Source organism: Mastacembelus armatus, chromosome 8 (genome assembly GCF_900324485.2).
Source record: "Mastacembelus armatus chromosome 8, fMasArm1.2, whole genome shotgun sequence".
Classification (NCBI taxonomy): Eukaryota; Metazoa; Chordata; class Actinopteri; order Synbranchiformes; family Mastacembelidae; genus Mastacembelus; species Mastacembelus armatus.
In genome coordinates, this window is record NC_046640.1 from 13,790,206 (window position 1) to 13,806,714 (window position 16,509).

Here is a 16,509-nt window from a genome sequence, read left to right on the forward strand (position 1 = left end):
GTGTTATTGGGTGTGATGGCGGTGGGTATGCTTGCAAACCCAGCTTCAAACAGAAATAGGTTATATGTTAGTGCTGCCTAAAAATGTTGCTGTGAGCGTAACAGCTGCACTACACGGGTTCCTCCTTAAATAACCAAGCGGGGGAGCAAAGCTGAGCTATTTAAGGTCACAGGAAACATGATTTGTGAAACGCTGAATCCTTTCAGCACAATGCACTCCACAATCCTGTATGGAGTTTTGTGGCTGGTACATAAACACAGTCAGCCAAAGGAGAGTGGAATCCAATAAAAAGGCAATAAAATGCTGAGTCACTCCAGTGTAGTGCTGTTATTTTCGGCTTTTTCTGCAGGCACTTTGGCTGTGTTGTATTTCTCAGACTGGGTGACGGGGGGTCTCTCTCTTTGGGGACGTTGGCTCTTCATCCTAGCACATATAAATCTCGACTGGTGGGAAGCTCAAGCCAATTTGTGTTTTGACTGTTTCAGACCTGAGGCAGACTTCTTGGAGGCAATCTGTTGGTTCCCAATGGTGTTCTACACAGTGGGCTCCATCGACAAGTACGCTTTAAACTGCTATCATTTCTTTTTCCTCTTCCTTTTTAATTTAGGACGACCTTTATCTTTATTTGTTTATGTGCTTATACGCCTCTCACTTGCCTTTGTTTACTTTTTTGATGTATTCTTCCTGGCCTAGCTTCTTCCTGGCCTAGCTTCTTCTTTATCATGCTACTCATCTTTGTGTTTTCACAGTCTGGACAGTTTGCTGAGATGCGGAGTGACATTTGCTGACACCATGGTGGTGGTTGACAAGGAGAGCTCCATGATTGCAGAGGAGGACTACATGGCTGATGCAAAGACCATTGTTAACGTCCAGACCCTCTTCAGGTCCGCTTTGCCCAAGTTTGTTGTTTAACCTGAGTGTTTTTGGTTTTTTTTGACTTGTGCTACTTCTCCCTCTCAGACTGTTCCCAGCACTTAGTATCATCACGGAGCTCACACACCCAGCCAACATGCGCTTCATGCAGTTCAAAGTCAAAGACCACTATTCTCTGGCCCTGTCCAAACTTGAAAAGGTAAACGCTCAATTGTTGAATTGCTACTTTATTTCTCTTCCATTTCCCTCAATCCAGACTGAGGTCAGACTGAGGTCATATTAAAAAATCAATAAGAACAAGCTTTGCTGACTGTTTTGCATTAAAAATCCATAGTGTAGTAAGTGTTCTTATTATATTCCTTAATCTACCACTAGTATTACTTTGTGTTAATAATGAAAAGCTGCAAAGGTCTTTTGTCACAGCTGCTTTTTTTAGAGGACATTTATAAATGATTTATGGTTTTTGTTCTTCTCACCCCAGTCTTGATTGTAGTTCAGGTTTTGTGTAAGACTCCAGGAAGTGAATGTCAGTCAGGTTTAGAGTTAGGGCTGAGGTTGGGGTTAATCACCATGAGGTATGAAAAACAAATGTGTGTGTTTCTTTGTCCTGCAGAAGGAAAGGGAGAAGGGGTCCAACCTGGTGTTTATGTTTCGCCTGCCCTTTGCTGCAGGGAAGGTGTTCAGTGTCAGTATGCTGGACACACTCCTGTACCAGGTATCTAAAACACACTCACTAAAACACTGAAATGCTGTTTCTTAGTATTGAAAGATGCCAGATATGATATATTTCTGCTGACTTGTTTGCTATGCCAGTCATTTGTGAAGGACTACATGATCTCCATCACCAGGCTGCTACTGGGGTTAGACTCGATGCCTGGATCAGGTTTTCTCTGTGCTGTAAGTAAATCAACGCAAACAGCCTGAATTCAATCCGTTCACTGTTTCTGAAGATGATTAATTTATTGTTTGTTTTAAAGATGAAAATCACAGAGGATGATTTGTGGATCCGCACCTATGGCAGACTCTACCAGAAACTATGCTCCTCCACAGGGGACATTCCCATAGGCATCTACCGGACAGAGGCCCACAAACTTCCAGTCTCTGAGGTCAGCTGCTACTCTTATCTAGTTTTGAGTTTGTAGCCAAACGTCCACTGGCTAAAGTCTCTTATTAATTTCTACCTTTAAAGGAAAATACTAATTCCTCTTCACTGTGAGAAATCAGAGACAGCTCTGATTTAAGAAAATCTGTGAGGAAATAAATGATTTGTGTGAATATGTAGTTATGTGTGTGTTTCAGTCCCAGGTATCCATCACAGTGGAAGACTACGAGGACACCAGGGAACCCAGAGAGCCCCTCTTGTCTCGGACCAGCACCCACCGTAACTCCACCTCCTCTGAGCCTATCTCCACCTCCTCCCACTCCTCAGACCACCCACTGCTCAGGAGGAAGAGCATGCAGTGGGCACGACGACTAAGCAGGAAGGGGGGTCGAGCATCCAGCGGGGTCAAAGGGGGTGCGGGCAGTGCTGCAGAGAGGATCAGCCAGCAAAGACTGACCCTGTTCAGGCGCTCAGAGAGGCAGGAACTCAACGCCCTGGTGCGAACGAGGATGAAACATTTGGGCCTTTCTCCAACTGGGTTTAGTAAGTCTGTAGCACTTTGTGTATGAAAATATTCTGCTCCTGATCTCAAACGTAGATTCCATTCTTTGCATGTGTTGCAAACTAAATACGTTTACTCAAGTACAGTTGTGAGATATTTGTACTTTATTTAATTATTACATTTCATGGTGGAAACTTTTTATTCTCCTATATTTATGGGGTTATTTGCATTTCAAATGAAGAATTATATTAAAAACATATGGTACATTTATATAATATAATGCAATACTAAAAATTTCAACTAGTATTTTGAGCCCTGACAAAAAGTGTCCACTTGGGCCCCCTTGTCACACTTCAAATACCCACGAGGTTAAATTATTGAAAATTTTAACAAAAAAGCAATAATTAGAGAAAATTCCAACAAAATTATACAAATTTGTATATCTTGTGTCTCTCTGATCTGAATGTATGCCAACTCAGTCTGCTTTTATTTGACTTTATCAATGAATTTGTCTGTTTTCTTTTGACTTGAGTGTTACATAGCCTATATTCTCTGTTTACGGATGTAGAGCTGCCTGCTGTGTATCCTGTGCCTCTTTTATTTCCTGCTTCACTCACCTCTTTTCTTCCTGTGTCAGATGGGATGACAGACCAAGGGAACAGACTGTCGTACATCCTCATCAACCCTTCTCCAGACACGAGGCTGGAACTGCATGATGTTGTGTGAGAACACAAAGTCAAATATAACTGATAGCACTGTAAAATGAACACGGTTTGAAAACTACAAATATTACCATGTCCTCTTCGTCACCTTGTCTGTGTCTCACCTGCAGGTACCTGATTAGACCAGACCCCCTCTCTCTGGTGCCCAATCAGGGGAGCAGCAGGAAGTGCAGCACTGGGCTCTCAGAGAGCCACAGGTTCGATACGCAGGACAGCACCCATCTGTGAGAGACATAAAAAGACAAAAATAGTCAAAACACTGCAAGGGAGAAACAACAACACGCCCTCGAGAGAGAAGCAGAAATCGAGAACTCTTTAGACGGAGCGGGCTGCTGCCAGAAGACATATTTTCTCCACATTCAGTCTCGCTCAGAGGTGCATGGACATGCATGGACCTTTTCTACAACAATAGGAATGTTTTTATTTATGCACCTTCCTATTTTCAAAGCAGAAAACTGAGGACACAGAAGTGCATTTAATGAAAAACTGTATGTATTTCTCTCTGTTTATGTGCATGTTACGTACTGCATCACGTATGTGCAGCGTGTGTGTACTGTGTGTATGTGCAGGTGTGGGAATGGATGTGTATGTGTGTTTATGGATTAAGAGCAAGACACTGCCAATTTTATCTGGACAGCCAAAGGAATCTGCTGCCAAATGAAAGCCAAGGGATGTATTTATCTGTGTTGTAGGTGTGTTTTGTCACACTTAATGTTGTTACGTATTTGAAAGTGACACTATAATGCACACACACTTCTTTATTTATTTGCGTGGTTTTCATAAAGGATTTTTTTTTTTTTTTTTTCTTTACATGTTGCATTCATCCTCAAATGTACACATCTCATTTACGCTCACCAGCAGTGAAGGAATCCAAAGAGCACCAGTCTCAATAATGGACATAGACAGTGAGCACACGTTGTCAGCGCAGGGCATTCAGTCACATTGCTGTCGTACGTACGTTACGGTCCGTAGTTATGTGAGTTCTCTTAGAAAACAAAACTGTTCTTGAGTTGGTTGTTCGCCTGTTTTTGCTGCTCTCTCTGCCTTTGTCAGTCGGTGTGAGTCGCTCAGCCACCAGCTTGCTTTTCCTGACGTGCATGTTAGAGATGTAGGTCGATGGACAAAATAACATTTACCATAGTATAATGCTACCCATTGCAGCAGCCCTGCAATAAATACATTTGTGAAGCTTATAATGTAAGATTTTTGGACACAGTGTCAGAAGTGTTGGTTCAACTAATCAGTATTGAAAACATAAGCTTTACAATAGTATTTGCTGTATTTATTGCACACTGCTATAAATACACACTTTAACAAGTAGGTAGTTCAAATATAATTTGGTTTTCAGTTAAAAAAAAACTTATTTCTCTTAAATGTCAGTGAGATCATTTTTGCTTGTTTATTGACCTACTTTATATTATTTTAAAGATTTTCAGTTGTTTAAAGAAACACAATCTTTTTCTGTCACAGCATTTTTACAGTAGAATTAATATTAGCGTAAATCACTTGTTATAGTGGACATTTATGCTGTTTGTTTACCAAGGATTTACAAACCTCTGTAAATCTTTAGCCAGAAATTCTGAATGTGCCCTTTCACATAGAAATGGTGTGGCCATGTGGTGGGCATGCTAACTGGCAACCCTGCCAACATTACTGCTGTAGCTTCAGTGCCATTATAACAGATGAGTATATGTACATATTAAAGAGAGTCATTATAGCTCATCATTGCTTTATTACTGTTTTGGTGTCAGTTTGTGCGGCTGTGCACGGAATCTCTACAGAAAATTTCCATCATTAGATTGAAGTAGTCACATTATTTTAATTTTTAAATGAATGACATTATTCTCTGACACAGTATGTTGTTTGTGTTAACATGATCACATTCTTCAGCTATTTTCGCTTCAGTACATTAACACTGTGAATGACTCACGTAAATGGCTCCAATTCATCTACTGTACCCCAGCTCACAAAAGACCACACAATACTGCAATGTAAGTTTCATCAGTGAGTCTATGCGTCCATGTGACTTTAATACACAAAGTCCAACATGGCTCTCGTGTCTCGTGTGTATACTGTTAGGCAATTGTGTCTGAACAAAATAGGGGGTGTGTTTTTAACTAGAGATCAGATCACTGGAGTTTTTCTTCATGTTTGTCATCAGAAAGGCCTTTTGCCGTTTGTAAGGCTCTGCATTGTTGTTCTAAGCACACTGAAAAATCAACAAGAACCACATCTGGTGTGTTTAAACATCACCATCGTATTTGCCTCTTGTACGTGCTGTCGTACGTATGTCTTTGTCTGCTGCAAGGTTGTTTCACTTTATTTTGTTTAAAGCCTTCATCATCTTGTGAGCTCAGCTCCGCCAATTGTTCCACTTGTTACAATGACTTGTCTAAGTTTTGAGGGGAGCGGAAAGTAGAAGAACGTCTACACAAAGACACACACAAAGACACACACACACACACACACACACACACACACACACACAGCTCGACATGAATACATGGGTGTGGTCAAAGCTAAAGACCAAATAACATAAGACAAACAGGGTGAACAGTAGAGCTCAGAGAGAAAACTGTGCAAAGTGAGGAATAGGAAATGGTGACTCAGTCAGTGCACTAATAACTGGAGCCAACTGAGGCCTGGGACTGGAGATGGTTAAGAAAATGGTGGAGTAACCCCCCTCCCCCGTGGAAAAGCTGTTCATCTGTTGCAGGGACCCAGATGGAACCGAGGCTGAGGTGAAACTCTTAACTTTCTAAGTTTTCCATTTCCTCCCTATGTTAGAGATGAAAAATTCAAAGTGACTGATCTGACTGAGAAGAAAGAAATGTGTGTCTTCTGACACACACACACACATACACACAAACGAAATGTATCCAAATATCACCGCCATCATCAGTCTTACTGTGTGTTCTCTATTACATTATGTTAAACCTCTCATGTCCAGACATGTACTGGCCTCAACCAGCCTAGTGTTCTGATTTTTATCTGACTTTCTGCTATTGACCACCACTGATGCTCCATTTTCTTTCTCTGTCAGACACTGCTGACTTTTGTAGCATAAAGCAGTCTGCCTAGCAGGTGGGCTCTGTGATGGGGCCAGGGATCTCAACCTGCTGATTAACATCGCAGGGATCCTGGGCCAATGGCACCTTGCAGGACATGTCCTGAGGACATGCAGAATACTCTCACCCCTACACCACGAGCATCGTTAAAGTAAGGACTGTTCTGTCATAATTAACACACAATTTGAATATTGTACTTTCTCAGAATGAAAGATGAAAAACGTGGTGCCTTCATTTGCCTTCTCCCATGCTGTCTCCTATCACATCAGCAAGATAAGCGACAAGCTGCTCACACTGCTGCTACCCACAGGCTTCATCATACTTGCACCAAAGGAAACTGTCCCTCCATCACCTCAATTGCTCTGTGACCGTTCTTTTTTTTTTTTTTCTGTGCCCTTCTTTTCCTCCCATTCTTCTCTTCTCAGGCAGGTTTGAACATGCTGACACTGTGTGCTTCAGAGGAGCTGAAGAAGGACGAGATCCTGTTTTCTGTGCTGAACCCTGGCGCGGTGTTCACTGACATGGGTGGAGAGGAGGTGAGTCAGTAATGGAAAATGAAACCTAGAACTAGAACTGGAATCAACTCTGAAATATATAATTATTTTATTAATTAAGATGCAAAATATTTACATCAATCTGTATGATTTCACATTTCTCACAGGGTTTTAAGTGTTCATGCAATCATTGTGCAGCTTGAAATAGCACAGAAAGTGCATAGTTCTCATGGTGACAGAAGTTGCTACAAAGCAGGTTTCATTCGCATTAAAAGGATTTTGGCATTTAATCAAAAAAATGTTGTTTTGTGTAGCGTCTGAACAACTTCCCCACTGAACTAATCCAGATATTCAAATCAATACAAAGCCAGATTATCAAATTAGGCAGATTCCCATATTTAGAAGAAGACAAAGTTTTCTTTTTACACTGTTATTAAACACCAGATCTGCACCACATTGAATGTGAATGTAGTTGTAGGATCTATAATTGGATTTCAGCAAAAAATGAAATCCAACTTCCCTCACCCCCAACTATGACTATTGGGAACTGTCTAACTTCACGTTAACTGTGTGTTTTTGACCACCAGGGGGAGATTGTGCAGCAGTGATGGCTGCCTTGAATGACACACAGAATGGAGCCTTCCTGGATTAAAGCAGCCACTTTGTGCTGCAGTCCACCACTGACTGACCCCAAGTGAATTAACACCGTAACTGTCATAATGACTGTGCTTGTATCATGCTCATTTTACACACATTAAAACATGGACTGACATTATCTTTTTAAATAATTAGATTCCCACTTACATAATATATTAAAGTCCTGTGTCAGGTCTTTTCAAATCACCACGTCACACTGTTCCACACAGCTACTTTGGCGGGGCAGAGCTTAAGTGGGTTGGGGTTATTCCCATTGATGTTGGCTCCAGGGCAGAAGAAGGGATATATCTTCTCAGTGAAGAAGTCAGCAAAAGTGTAGATAGGCGTCATGCTGATGGGGTTGGAGAAGGTCACTTCTCCAGAGTCGAAGTCCAGCTGCACCCTGACTCTGGTCAGCTCCCCCTCCAGGTGCAGTGGGGTGCTGGGCCTTGTCATGGCCAAGTACTCGCCATCACAGTGTGAAATCATCCAAAAGCCGCCTTCGGGACAGCCCGACATGTGGCCTTTTCTGTCAACGGACTCCTTGACCACCCCAAGCATCCAGTCCACCTTGTCGCCAACGTCGACCTCCCATGCGTGGCGGCCCGAGGTGAAGCCCTCTGAACCCAGCACAAACACAAAGTGGCCAAAACGTTCAGGATTGTCCGGGAGCTGTTGCAGGGATCCACTATTTGCCACACTGGTCAGGTCTGTGGAGAGGGACAGCCAGGAGTAGGCAGTATTGGGGTCCAGAGTAATGGGTGCTAAATAAAAAAAGAAAAGAAAAAAAGAAACATGATTTACGCAGAGGTACGGGGGAGGGGTGATTTCCACTGAAAATTCAAGGCCCTTTAGGTACAAAAATGCCATGCCAGTTATACTTTACATGTTACCAACACACAGCGTCATTTGAGTGCTTACTGTACTGGACCAGATCCACCATCTTCTCCCACACGTGGTACTTGAGGGAACTGAGATGCTTGGTCACATTTATAAGAGCACCTGATATTTTTTCTGGATCCTTCTGCGGGATCTGTGCTCTGATGAGAAAGTGACATTGAGGAGTGTAACTAGCGGAATCTGGTATAAACACACACTGCAGAAGCTTTTTTTTAAAAATGTCTTACCTTTTTTTAGTGTTGGTGTAATTCTGAAATCAAAGGAGACAATTAGAAACATTGGCCCTTGGACAGATGACTTCAGAGACAAAAATCATACTGAACCAGCTCACCTGAAGGAAGAGCACATCACTGGATGCGATCTCGTTTTCAATGGCAATGACGGCATGAGAGAAGGTCAAGATATCCCTGGTGATGCTCTCGGACTTCTTCTTCACCAGCTCTTTCTTCTCCTCGCACTCCTGCTGCAGGGCGGCCAGTCGTGCTGCCTCCTCCTTCTTCAGAAACTCAATGAGCTGCTCAAACTCTTCTTTGATCTGCTTTTCTGTGGTCTGAGTCTGGTTCTGGCACACATGGCAGTGAGGGTCAGCACAACTATACTGGCCTGATGCCGCTGCTTTGTGTAGTACTCATCTCAGATGTATGTAAAAAAAAAACAACAAAAAAAACAAAAAATCATCTATGTATTAAAATGTAGGTGTTCTAATATTTTGTCCATTTAATGATTAAACATATTGACTTTCCATAAAATATGTAATCATTATAATATATGACCTATATCTATAATATATAGATTCTCTAACAGCATCACTGTAATATATTTTTTTCATTTCTAGTAAATTTACAAAATATACTGCATCAGGTTGAACAAGTCACAAACCCCAGAGTGTCACACATTTAACTTTTTCTTCTCGTTTTTGAATCTCAAAATACTGTTGCTGCTCTGTCCAAAACAAACATTTTGAGCCAATCTGAGAACCAAAAGCACCTTAAAGGCAAACAGTGGATTTTCTAACACCTCGGCTTGAATGTTTACACACTAACAGTGTTTGGCCAAGCCTGTGAGCCACAGCCACGTCATGCAGGTCCTCTAGTGTTTCAGGGATCTTAGTATTTATTGATACCTTGATGTGCACAGTTGTGTCATCACACTCCTGCTTGGCCTCATACAGGCGGCGCAGGTTTTTCTTCAGAGGAATCAACTCTTTCTTGAGCTCGTCCTGAGAGGTGAGGGTAGAGAATGTGCCAAAATGTCAGAAACATGCACCCTACTTTGTTATCCTAAGATCATCCTGACACTGAGCCTGAAACTGTAAACGTTTGCAGTTACTAAGAGACAGGAATAACCACTTTTCTGAATTTCACTGCAATGGTGTGAAATTTTTGAAAGTAGATTACAGAGCATAAGCCTTTCAGTGTGTTTCCACTGACTATTAAAAGCATGTAGTCTGTTTAAAGTCCTAAAACACAAAGACAAGAGCACTTTACCTTGAGGTCCTGAGCTCCTTCTTCCAAGGGACACACTTGGTGTCCCTGGTGCTTCTTGGAGGTGTGACAGACACAGCACAGGACTTCAGAGTCATCCACACAGAAGAGCTTGAGAGCTTCTCCATGTGTGATGCACTTCACCTCCACCATCCCAGCTTCCGGCCTTGTCCCGGCAGCCCTTGCCCCGACTGTGGTCGCCTTGCATTCGTGCTCTCTCGTGAAGGTGTCGGCGACATTCTTCAGGGTCAGGCTTACTGGGGGCTCTGTCAGGGAACACTTTCGCCTGCAGATGGGACACTCGCGCTTCGCCTTCTTCCTGTTCCAGAACTGCTTCAGACAGGCTTGACAGAAGCTGTGGCTGCACTTGAGCACCACGGGATCCTTGAAGATCTCACAGCAAATGGTACAACACAGCTCTTCTTCCAGCATGGAGCCCGAGTGTGAGGTAGCAGCCCGCAGCCGAGGGGCTGAGGCTATCTTAGGACTGTGGAAGAAAACTAGTTTCACAGGCTGAGAGGAAGCTCGTGGGCGCAGCGCCATTACAAATTTCTACTGGTGGTTGTTTGTTGCAGAGAGTGTACTATTAAGAACAAGTGTTGCTTGCCCGCTGCAGACCAGAGTAATCTGGACAGTTTATGAGCAACCAGGGTTATAGAGCAACATGGACTTGAAGAACTGGTTTGCGTCACCCCTAGTAAATACATCTCAACACCCTCATCTGCCAGCCACAGGGCAAACACCAGCTCAATCAAACTACTGTTTATTCTTTGTAGAATAAGCAGGAATGTTGATAAAAGTGCTTTGGCAGCTTTTGGGTCAACTTCTGAGCAAAAAGAAAGTATCAGCCATTAGACACTACAGACAGAACTCAAAACACCCCAGGTTCCATATTTGTAATCTAAACACACAAATGTTTTTGTGTTGAACTAGGACAGGTCTCTTCAGTCTGCCACTTTCCTTGATTTACATGTAAGCCATGCAAGTGCCCCCGCTGAACTTGACCAGGACTATCAAGTTTTGCCAGGGTGTCTCTGATTACATTACCTCCGATGGCCTGCCGACACACGTTTTTTTCTTTGTCTAGTTAAATGTCATACATATTTCAAGGAGGACACGGGAGTGAGAAGAAACACAAACACCAATGCCCTCAGCTATGGCTCCAGCGAGAGCAGCTAAGAGTTAAGACAATCTGATCCAAATAAACATTTTACCGCCACTGTTCTTCCTGTATGTAGTCACTACTTAGAGCTGCAGAGCACAGTGTTGTTTAGGAAAGACCAAACAGAAGGAAAACTGACATTTCCATGTTATTAATTCATTATAATTGGACATTCACAACAGTGTAATACAAAGCCATCAAAATAATGTGTTTTCTCAGTGTTACAGTGTTCTAACATCAGTTTCATTACATAACCCCATTTATATATTCATTAACTCTGAATAACGAAACAGACCTACAAAATAGCTTTATACATTTGGATATACTGAAAAGGTTAACACCAAGGGTGTTTAAGACGTGCGTTTACTACGCTGAGTAGTTGGTGCAACACTGCCTTTTTTTTTTTCCTCTCAATGAACAACATAAGTCACTGCAACACATGATGGAAGTAGTTTGGTATCATTCCCCTCCAACAAACAGTATATTTGATAATTCGGCACCATGCACCAGAATGCATACTTCTAACAAAATGTATAAAAATGTCTAAAAATCAAAAGAAATTAAGGATTATCTTTTTTTTTTTTCTAAACACAGCTTTCCATCTCATGACCTCTTCTTTAATACTGCTCTCTGTAATGTAGTGGAAATACAAGATCAAATTCTTCATCCGTTACACAAATCTTTAAAATAAACATCACATCACTTTATATAAAAACACTACCATAAAAAAAACAAACAAACAAACAAAAAAAAAACGTCAACATGATGCACAAAGCTGGAAATCAATCCACTTCTCATTCCCATTTACTGGTCTTCAATAAAAGGTAAATTAACATTGATTTTCTATAACACTGTCACTGTATGAAAGACTGGAATGAGCCACTGTCTGCATGGTTAACTTCGTTACAGCATGGAGTGTGTTTACACTGAACAAACACCACTAATCTTTTAGTCAGGAGCTACAATTTACTATGACCCTTCTGCGACCACATTTTTGCAACTAAAACGAAGAAAATAAAACCAGCAGAATTCTTCATGAAGATAAAAATGTAACAGCACATGCGTGTGTAACTGTAACATCGAGTGGTTCAGAACGACACTGTATCTCAGGGGAGGCCCGTGTCGTGTACTGTGCAATAACTGTGCTGCTCACCAGGCAATGTACAGTGTGGTCTCTGTTCACTTCTGTTGTTGGTTTACAGCGCAGTGCAACACAGTGCAAAGTGGAAAAGTCACTTTTTTTTTTAATTTGTTTTTTTTTTTCACTAAGTATCAAAGATCTACTTGGTGTTAGCTGTTGTCCTTAATTTCTCCCATATTAGAGGCTTGTGCTGTACTTTTTTCACTGCCAGCAACTACAACAGTGACATGCAGGCTCATGTGACACGGGGTCAAAGGGAATGCTTGTCAGCGTGCTCGTAGGGTCGGGAAAAAGCCGGAAGACAATTAAAAGCACTTGGGAAGTCATCACAGTCCCCTTCTCCCATTTTACTGGCATTATCCTCTTTGTCTAGGCAGAGTGGCCCAAAGGGTGCACTCTAAATTAAAAAAATAAAAGGAGTAGACACTGGAATAAAAACAAACTCTTGACAGTAGTGTTGTGTTTACTAGTAGTGCAGAATGTTGTGGGTGCCGCGCACACGGGATGATCTGCGCCATTAGTTTATGTGCTTACACCCGCCCAACCTTAGCATCGCCGATGGCACCCCAGACATCAAAAACAAATTCATCTGGGAAAGCAAAGTCTCCCAGGGTTTCGTCTAAAGCCTCAGCAAACTCATCAGGGTTCTTTTTGTCCTTTCCCAGCTCCACCATTGTTGCCGCTGAGAAGACGGAAAGGTTAGAGAGAGTTTAGTGGACCCAAACTAGAAAATGACAAACTAATCATGACAACACCAGAGCGCACACACACACACACGCACGCACACACACTTACCAAGCTCACTGTCTCTGATGCCCATGTAGCTTTCAAGCAGGTCATCCACTTTCTCGATGGCTTTTTCCTCAAATGCAGAAGGCTGTTGGTGGACAAAAAACAAACAAAAAAACAACAAACTCAGGCAATGTGACACAAATACATTTTCTAAACAGTACAGAGATATAATTAATCAACAGATGTCGTGAACACACTCACCAGTTCCTCCACAGTAGCAGGGCCTTTAGAACGCAGCCTAAGAGTTCCTCTCCCAGTTCCCAGCTGAACTCCTGACGCTGACCTAGACCCTCCAGAACGCTGGCTGATCATATCTATGCAAAACAGTAAAGCTTCCCATCAACACTTTTTTATTTCCCAGCTGTGAAACTGCTGAACATCAAGCCCTGTCAGACTATCAAATCCTCAAAAGACAAATCCCATATACGTGCAGCAAAGGCACAACTAAATAATATTCATTATATTCAATATTTATGATGATATGCTATAAATATAAACCTACAATAAGGTTTCAATTAGATTTTAGCATGTTCTAAGTATCACTTCATTTGTTATCAGTGTATTGTTAGGCTCCGCTGCACGGTGGTTGTTCAGGGAGGACAGATGACAAAGAACGAGGAGCATGTTTTGTTAAATCAGCTCACAGGCGCCCTGGAGCTGAACTGTCTTAAATACCACAATTAAACTTGTACCTCAGGTGACATCATGTTTCCTCCTCCCACACCTACCAAAGGCCTTGAGAGGTTCCACTAGCTTGATGGTGAATTCCTTCCCTTTGGGCAACTCCTTTAGCATTTTAGCAACCTCGTAGTGCCGACAGCCAATCAGGCGATGGCCATTTATTGATTCGATCATATCGCCCACGTTGATGACCTGGATCTGGTGGATGACGCTCCCCTCGCGGATTCTCTGAAAACATCAAAGATTCAAATTGTCATTGTGTTCTCTGAACTTTTTTTTTTTTTTTTTACTTTTTCAATAGATTATACAGTAACTTATTTATAATTCAGGTGCAGCAACTATTCTTACATTTAGTCCATGGTCAAACCTCAATTCATTTATTTATTTTTTCTAAATGAAGGTTCCTCACCTTGATGAAAGCATAGCCAGCTCCATTATCAGTAATTGTCAGCCCTAGAGCATCCTCCCCTTTGAAAACCTCTATTTCCTTCTTCTGACCTTTAATGTGGGCAAAAATAAAGTCTTCTAGCCCAATCTGACCTCCCAGCAGTTTGTCCATGTCCACCTTGTGAGTGTTCAGTGTACAAAACATAACCTGTGCAAAGTAACAACAAACAAATAAGATTTACTATAAAGCTTTCTGTCCCAATGAACCGAAGTAAAGCTATTTACCCACACCCACCACAATCAGCAAAATGCCTCACCTCAGACGGCGGTATCCCAAAGGCCTCGCCAATCTTGGCATAGAGCTCCCGCACATTACTGAAGCCCTCGATGCGGCCTGTGGGGCTGCCGTGAGCAAGCTGGGTGTGGAAGATGAGGCGAGGTCTCATGCTGCTGGGTGGAGGCGGTAGACCTTCAGAGGTGGCACCTTCTCCAAGCCCGACAACGCCTCCATCTAGGCCATCCATACCCGGCACATTGAGACCAGCACGGATCGGCTCCGCTTCCTCGTTTTCCACCAAGGGGGAAGCCTTCTTCCTTCTTCCCAAGCCTAGAGGCATAGTAGTCCTACAGGGCCAGCAGAAGGAGCGGAGGAAAGGAGGGTGATCTGGGGAGTTATGCTACGACCCAGTCTAACCTGGTCAGCCAAACCAGCTACAGGTCTGTTGGATGCTTATTTCACAGTATGTCTCTCCAGACCAGCTAAAAAGCTGTCTCAACCAGGCACTGTATGGATTTACAAATCCACACATCAGAGCAGCTCACATCGCTGGATCCATCTAGTCCAGCAACCTGCAGTGGGAAGTCTTCAGCTGAAGAGAAGGAAACAAACTTTTTCATCTTCATATGTTGACTAGAACAAACATTATCTGTTTAATAACCAGTCTCCCTCTGAAGCCCCATTGAGGACTATGTACATGCTACTAACACTAAACGAATATTACAAAGAGCTTTGCCATCATTTTCATTAATATCAACTTATAACTCGTAACTCAGACACATAAGGCATCAGACTGGGCTAATGTTAGCAGCTAACGCTAGCTCAGAGACACATTTCCCATAAATCTCATGTAGCCCGCTATTTAGCATTTAGCTACTCCAAACAGAAGCTGAATCAGCTTGTGTTCAGCCACCTCAGAACCAACATACATTACTTTTTCTTAACTGCTGAGGATAGTCGGCTGAACTATGATCGCTCAGTGTGAAGAGAAGAGAGTAAACATAGCAGGCCAGTCATTCTTACCGGAGCAGGAGTTTTAGCCAACTGTCGTTAGCGCTTCCTGCTAGCTTAGCCTGCTAACGGACTGTTGTTGGGCGAGAAAGCTCGATATCTTCTTAGTTTTCTCCGGCCCGGATAAACTGGTTCGGCCTGGACTGATTTGGGGGTACGAACAGGATCTGTGTGGAGATATGCTGCTGTGGTTTTAGCTTATTGCCAGTCCGGTAGGGGTGGAACAATGACGCCTTCAAGGTACCTCGTAAACCCCAGTTTCACAGTCCCAATATTACTCTCAAAACCTGAGTACAAATGGTCAAGAAATCAGTATGAGATACAGTCACAGGTGATATTATTACATTAGAGGTAAAACCAAGAGTAGTTACAACTCCTCGTTGTTTAGTTGCGATAAGAACATGGGACCCGTCTTGGTTGTTTTAAGGTTTATTCAAAAAGTTTTTCCACATTTAAATTAGTAGAGATTAGCCACTGCCCTCTAGTGGTGACAGGGCGCAATTACACATGATAGTAAATGTCTTATTTAGACGTTTTTTTTCCTGATGTGTCTGACTTGACGATTACGTAAACGTGCAAATAAAGCGCATGTCACTTTCTTCATGAAAAAGAAAACAATGTTTCTTTGACGTTATTCGTTATTTTTACAGTTTCGTTCTTGTAACTTTATTTGGTGTTGATAAAGTGAAACTATAACCATGAGATATCCTGCCCTCTAGTGGTGATAGTGAGCAGTTACAAAGACACTAGTGTCAAGTTGGACACATAAAGCGTAGTACTACTTCCGGTTAAAACCATAATATTAACAGATATTTTGATATTTTAAATATTTGTTTACAGTCTATAATCTGTGTCATCTCCGTGTTATTTAGGATTACAATATTACCAGCAATTATAGTATAGTCTTGCTGTTCCCCACTTGGACCACTAGAGGGCAATGAACACTTACTATTCTAAATATACAGAATGCTTTAATTACAATACCAATGAGTACTTTCAAAATAAAATAAAAGAAACTAATTTTAATGATATTTCGGCCCGATTTTAGTGTTTTAAATGAATATACATATAGTGACGGAGTAGCCGTCATGAACTGCGGATGTGGCCAACACAAACAGACGCTAGACGTCTGCACGGACACACAGACAAGTGCACATTAAACAGCCCAAGGAATCATCTTTTCTTTACCTCTTTATGTTGCCCTGAGGAATCTAGGAGGTTTCCTCCTCGCTGTATATCACCGGTCACACTCGGTGACTTGGCTTTCAGTGACGGTG

General features: G+C 42.2%; 3 protein-coding genes across 5 annotated transcripts in view; 1 reads left to right on the forward strand and 2 right to left on the reverse strand.

Moving 5' to 3' along the window:
• The window catches only part of kcnt2b (potassium sodium-activated channel subfamily T member 2b), a 31,957-nt gene extending 27,969 nt beyond the window's left edge, over positions 1-3,988 (forward strand). Inside the window, exons 22-30 of the mRNA XM_026325033.1 lie at positions 486-557; positions 750-884; positions 961-1,072; positions 1,487-1,588; positions 1,687-1,770; positions 1,851-1,979; positions 2,173-2,518; positions 3,115-3,199; positions 3,310-3,988. Coding sequence (XP_026180818.1) covers positions 486-557; positions 750-884; positions 961-1,072; positions 1,487-1,588; positions 1,687-1,770; positions 1,851-1,979; positions 2,173-2,518; positions 3,115-3,199; positions 3,310-3,427 — 1,183 coding nt within the window. The 3' untranslated portion in view covers positions 3,428-3,988. The remainder of the gene's footprint in view (positions 1-485; positions 558-749; positions 885-960; positions 1,073-1,486; positions 1,589-1,686; positions 1,771-1,850; positions 1,980-2,172; positions 2,519-3,114; positions 3,200-3,309) is intronic.
• Positions 3,989-6,660: 2,672 nt separating this feature from the next.
• LOC113141019 (tripartite motif-containing protein 35-like) lies at positions 6,661-10,379 on the reverse strand. 3 transcript variants are annotated; one of them, XM_033325336.1, is made up of 7 exons: positions 9,785-10,379; positions 9,421-9,516; positions 8,629-8,859; positions 8,525-8,547; positions 8,319-8,437; positions 7,566-8,161; positions 6,661-6,783 (listed from the first exon to the last, which is right to left on the reverse strand). In XM_033325336.1, exons 1-6 carry the CDS (start codon positions 10,322-10,324, stop codon positions 7,602-7,604), a joined length of 1,569 nt encoding a protein of 522 aa, XP_033181227.1. In that variant the 5' UTR covers positions 10,325-10,379; the 3' UTR covers positions 6,661-6,783; positions 7,566-7,601. The 3 variants fall into 3 exon arrangements, with proteins under 3 accessions (XP_033181227.1, XP_026180981.1, XP_026180980.1); XM_026325196.1 differs by lacking the exon at positions 6,661-6,783 and having other exon boundaries at positions 6,933-8,161; positions 8,629-8,853; XM_026325195.1 differs by lacking the exon at positions 6,661-6,783 and having other exon boundaries at positions 6,933-8,161.
• Positions 10,380-11,089: 710 nt separating this feature from the next.
• On the reverse strand, positions 11,090-15,513 carry gipc1 (GIPC PDZ domain containing family, member 1). The gene is made up of 7 exons (XM_026326061.2): positions 15,245-15,513; positions 14,262-14,813; positions 13,967-14,152; positions 13,605-13,785; positions 13,078-13,190; positions 12,880-12,961; positions 11,090-12,766 (listed from the first exon to the last, which is right to left on the reverse strand). The coding sequence occupies exons 2-7, from the start codon at positions 14,559-14,561 to the stop codon at positions 12,615-12,617; spliced, it is 1,014 nt and encodes a 337-aa protein (XP_026181846.1). The 5' UTR covers positions 14,562-14,813; positions 15,245-15,513; the 3' UTR covers positions 11,090-12,614.
• Between the last annotated feature and the right edge of the window lie 996 nt (positions 15,514-16,509).

Coding starts and splice junctions, on each gene's coding strand:
- LOC113141019 (XM_033325336.1), bottom strand. CDS start 10,324: ATGGCGCTGCGCCCACGAGCTTCCTCTCAGCCTGTGAAACTAGTTTTC. Junction 8,548..8,628: donor GTGATGTGCTCTTCCTTCAG/GTGAGCTGGTTC, acceptor CTTTGATTTCAG/AATTACACCAACACTAAAAA. Junction 8,438..8,524: donor TACACCAACACTAAAAAAAG/GTAAGACATTTT, acceptor CTTTCTCATCAG/AGCACAGATCCCGCAGAAGG.
- gipc1 (XM_026326061.2), bottom strand. CDS start 14,561: ATGCCTCTAGGCTTGGGAAGAAGGAAGAAGGCTTCCCCCTTGGTGGAA. Junction 13,786..13,966: donor CTGGCTATGCTTTCATCAAG/GTGAGGAACCTT, acceptor TGATGTTTTCAG/AGAATCCGCGAGGGGAGCGT. Junction 12,767..12,879: donor CATCAGAGACAGTGAGCTTG/GTAAGTGTGTGT, acceptor CCGTCTTCTCAG/CGGCAACAATGGTGGAGCTG.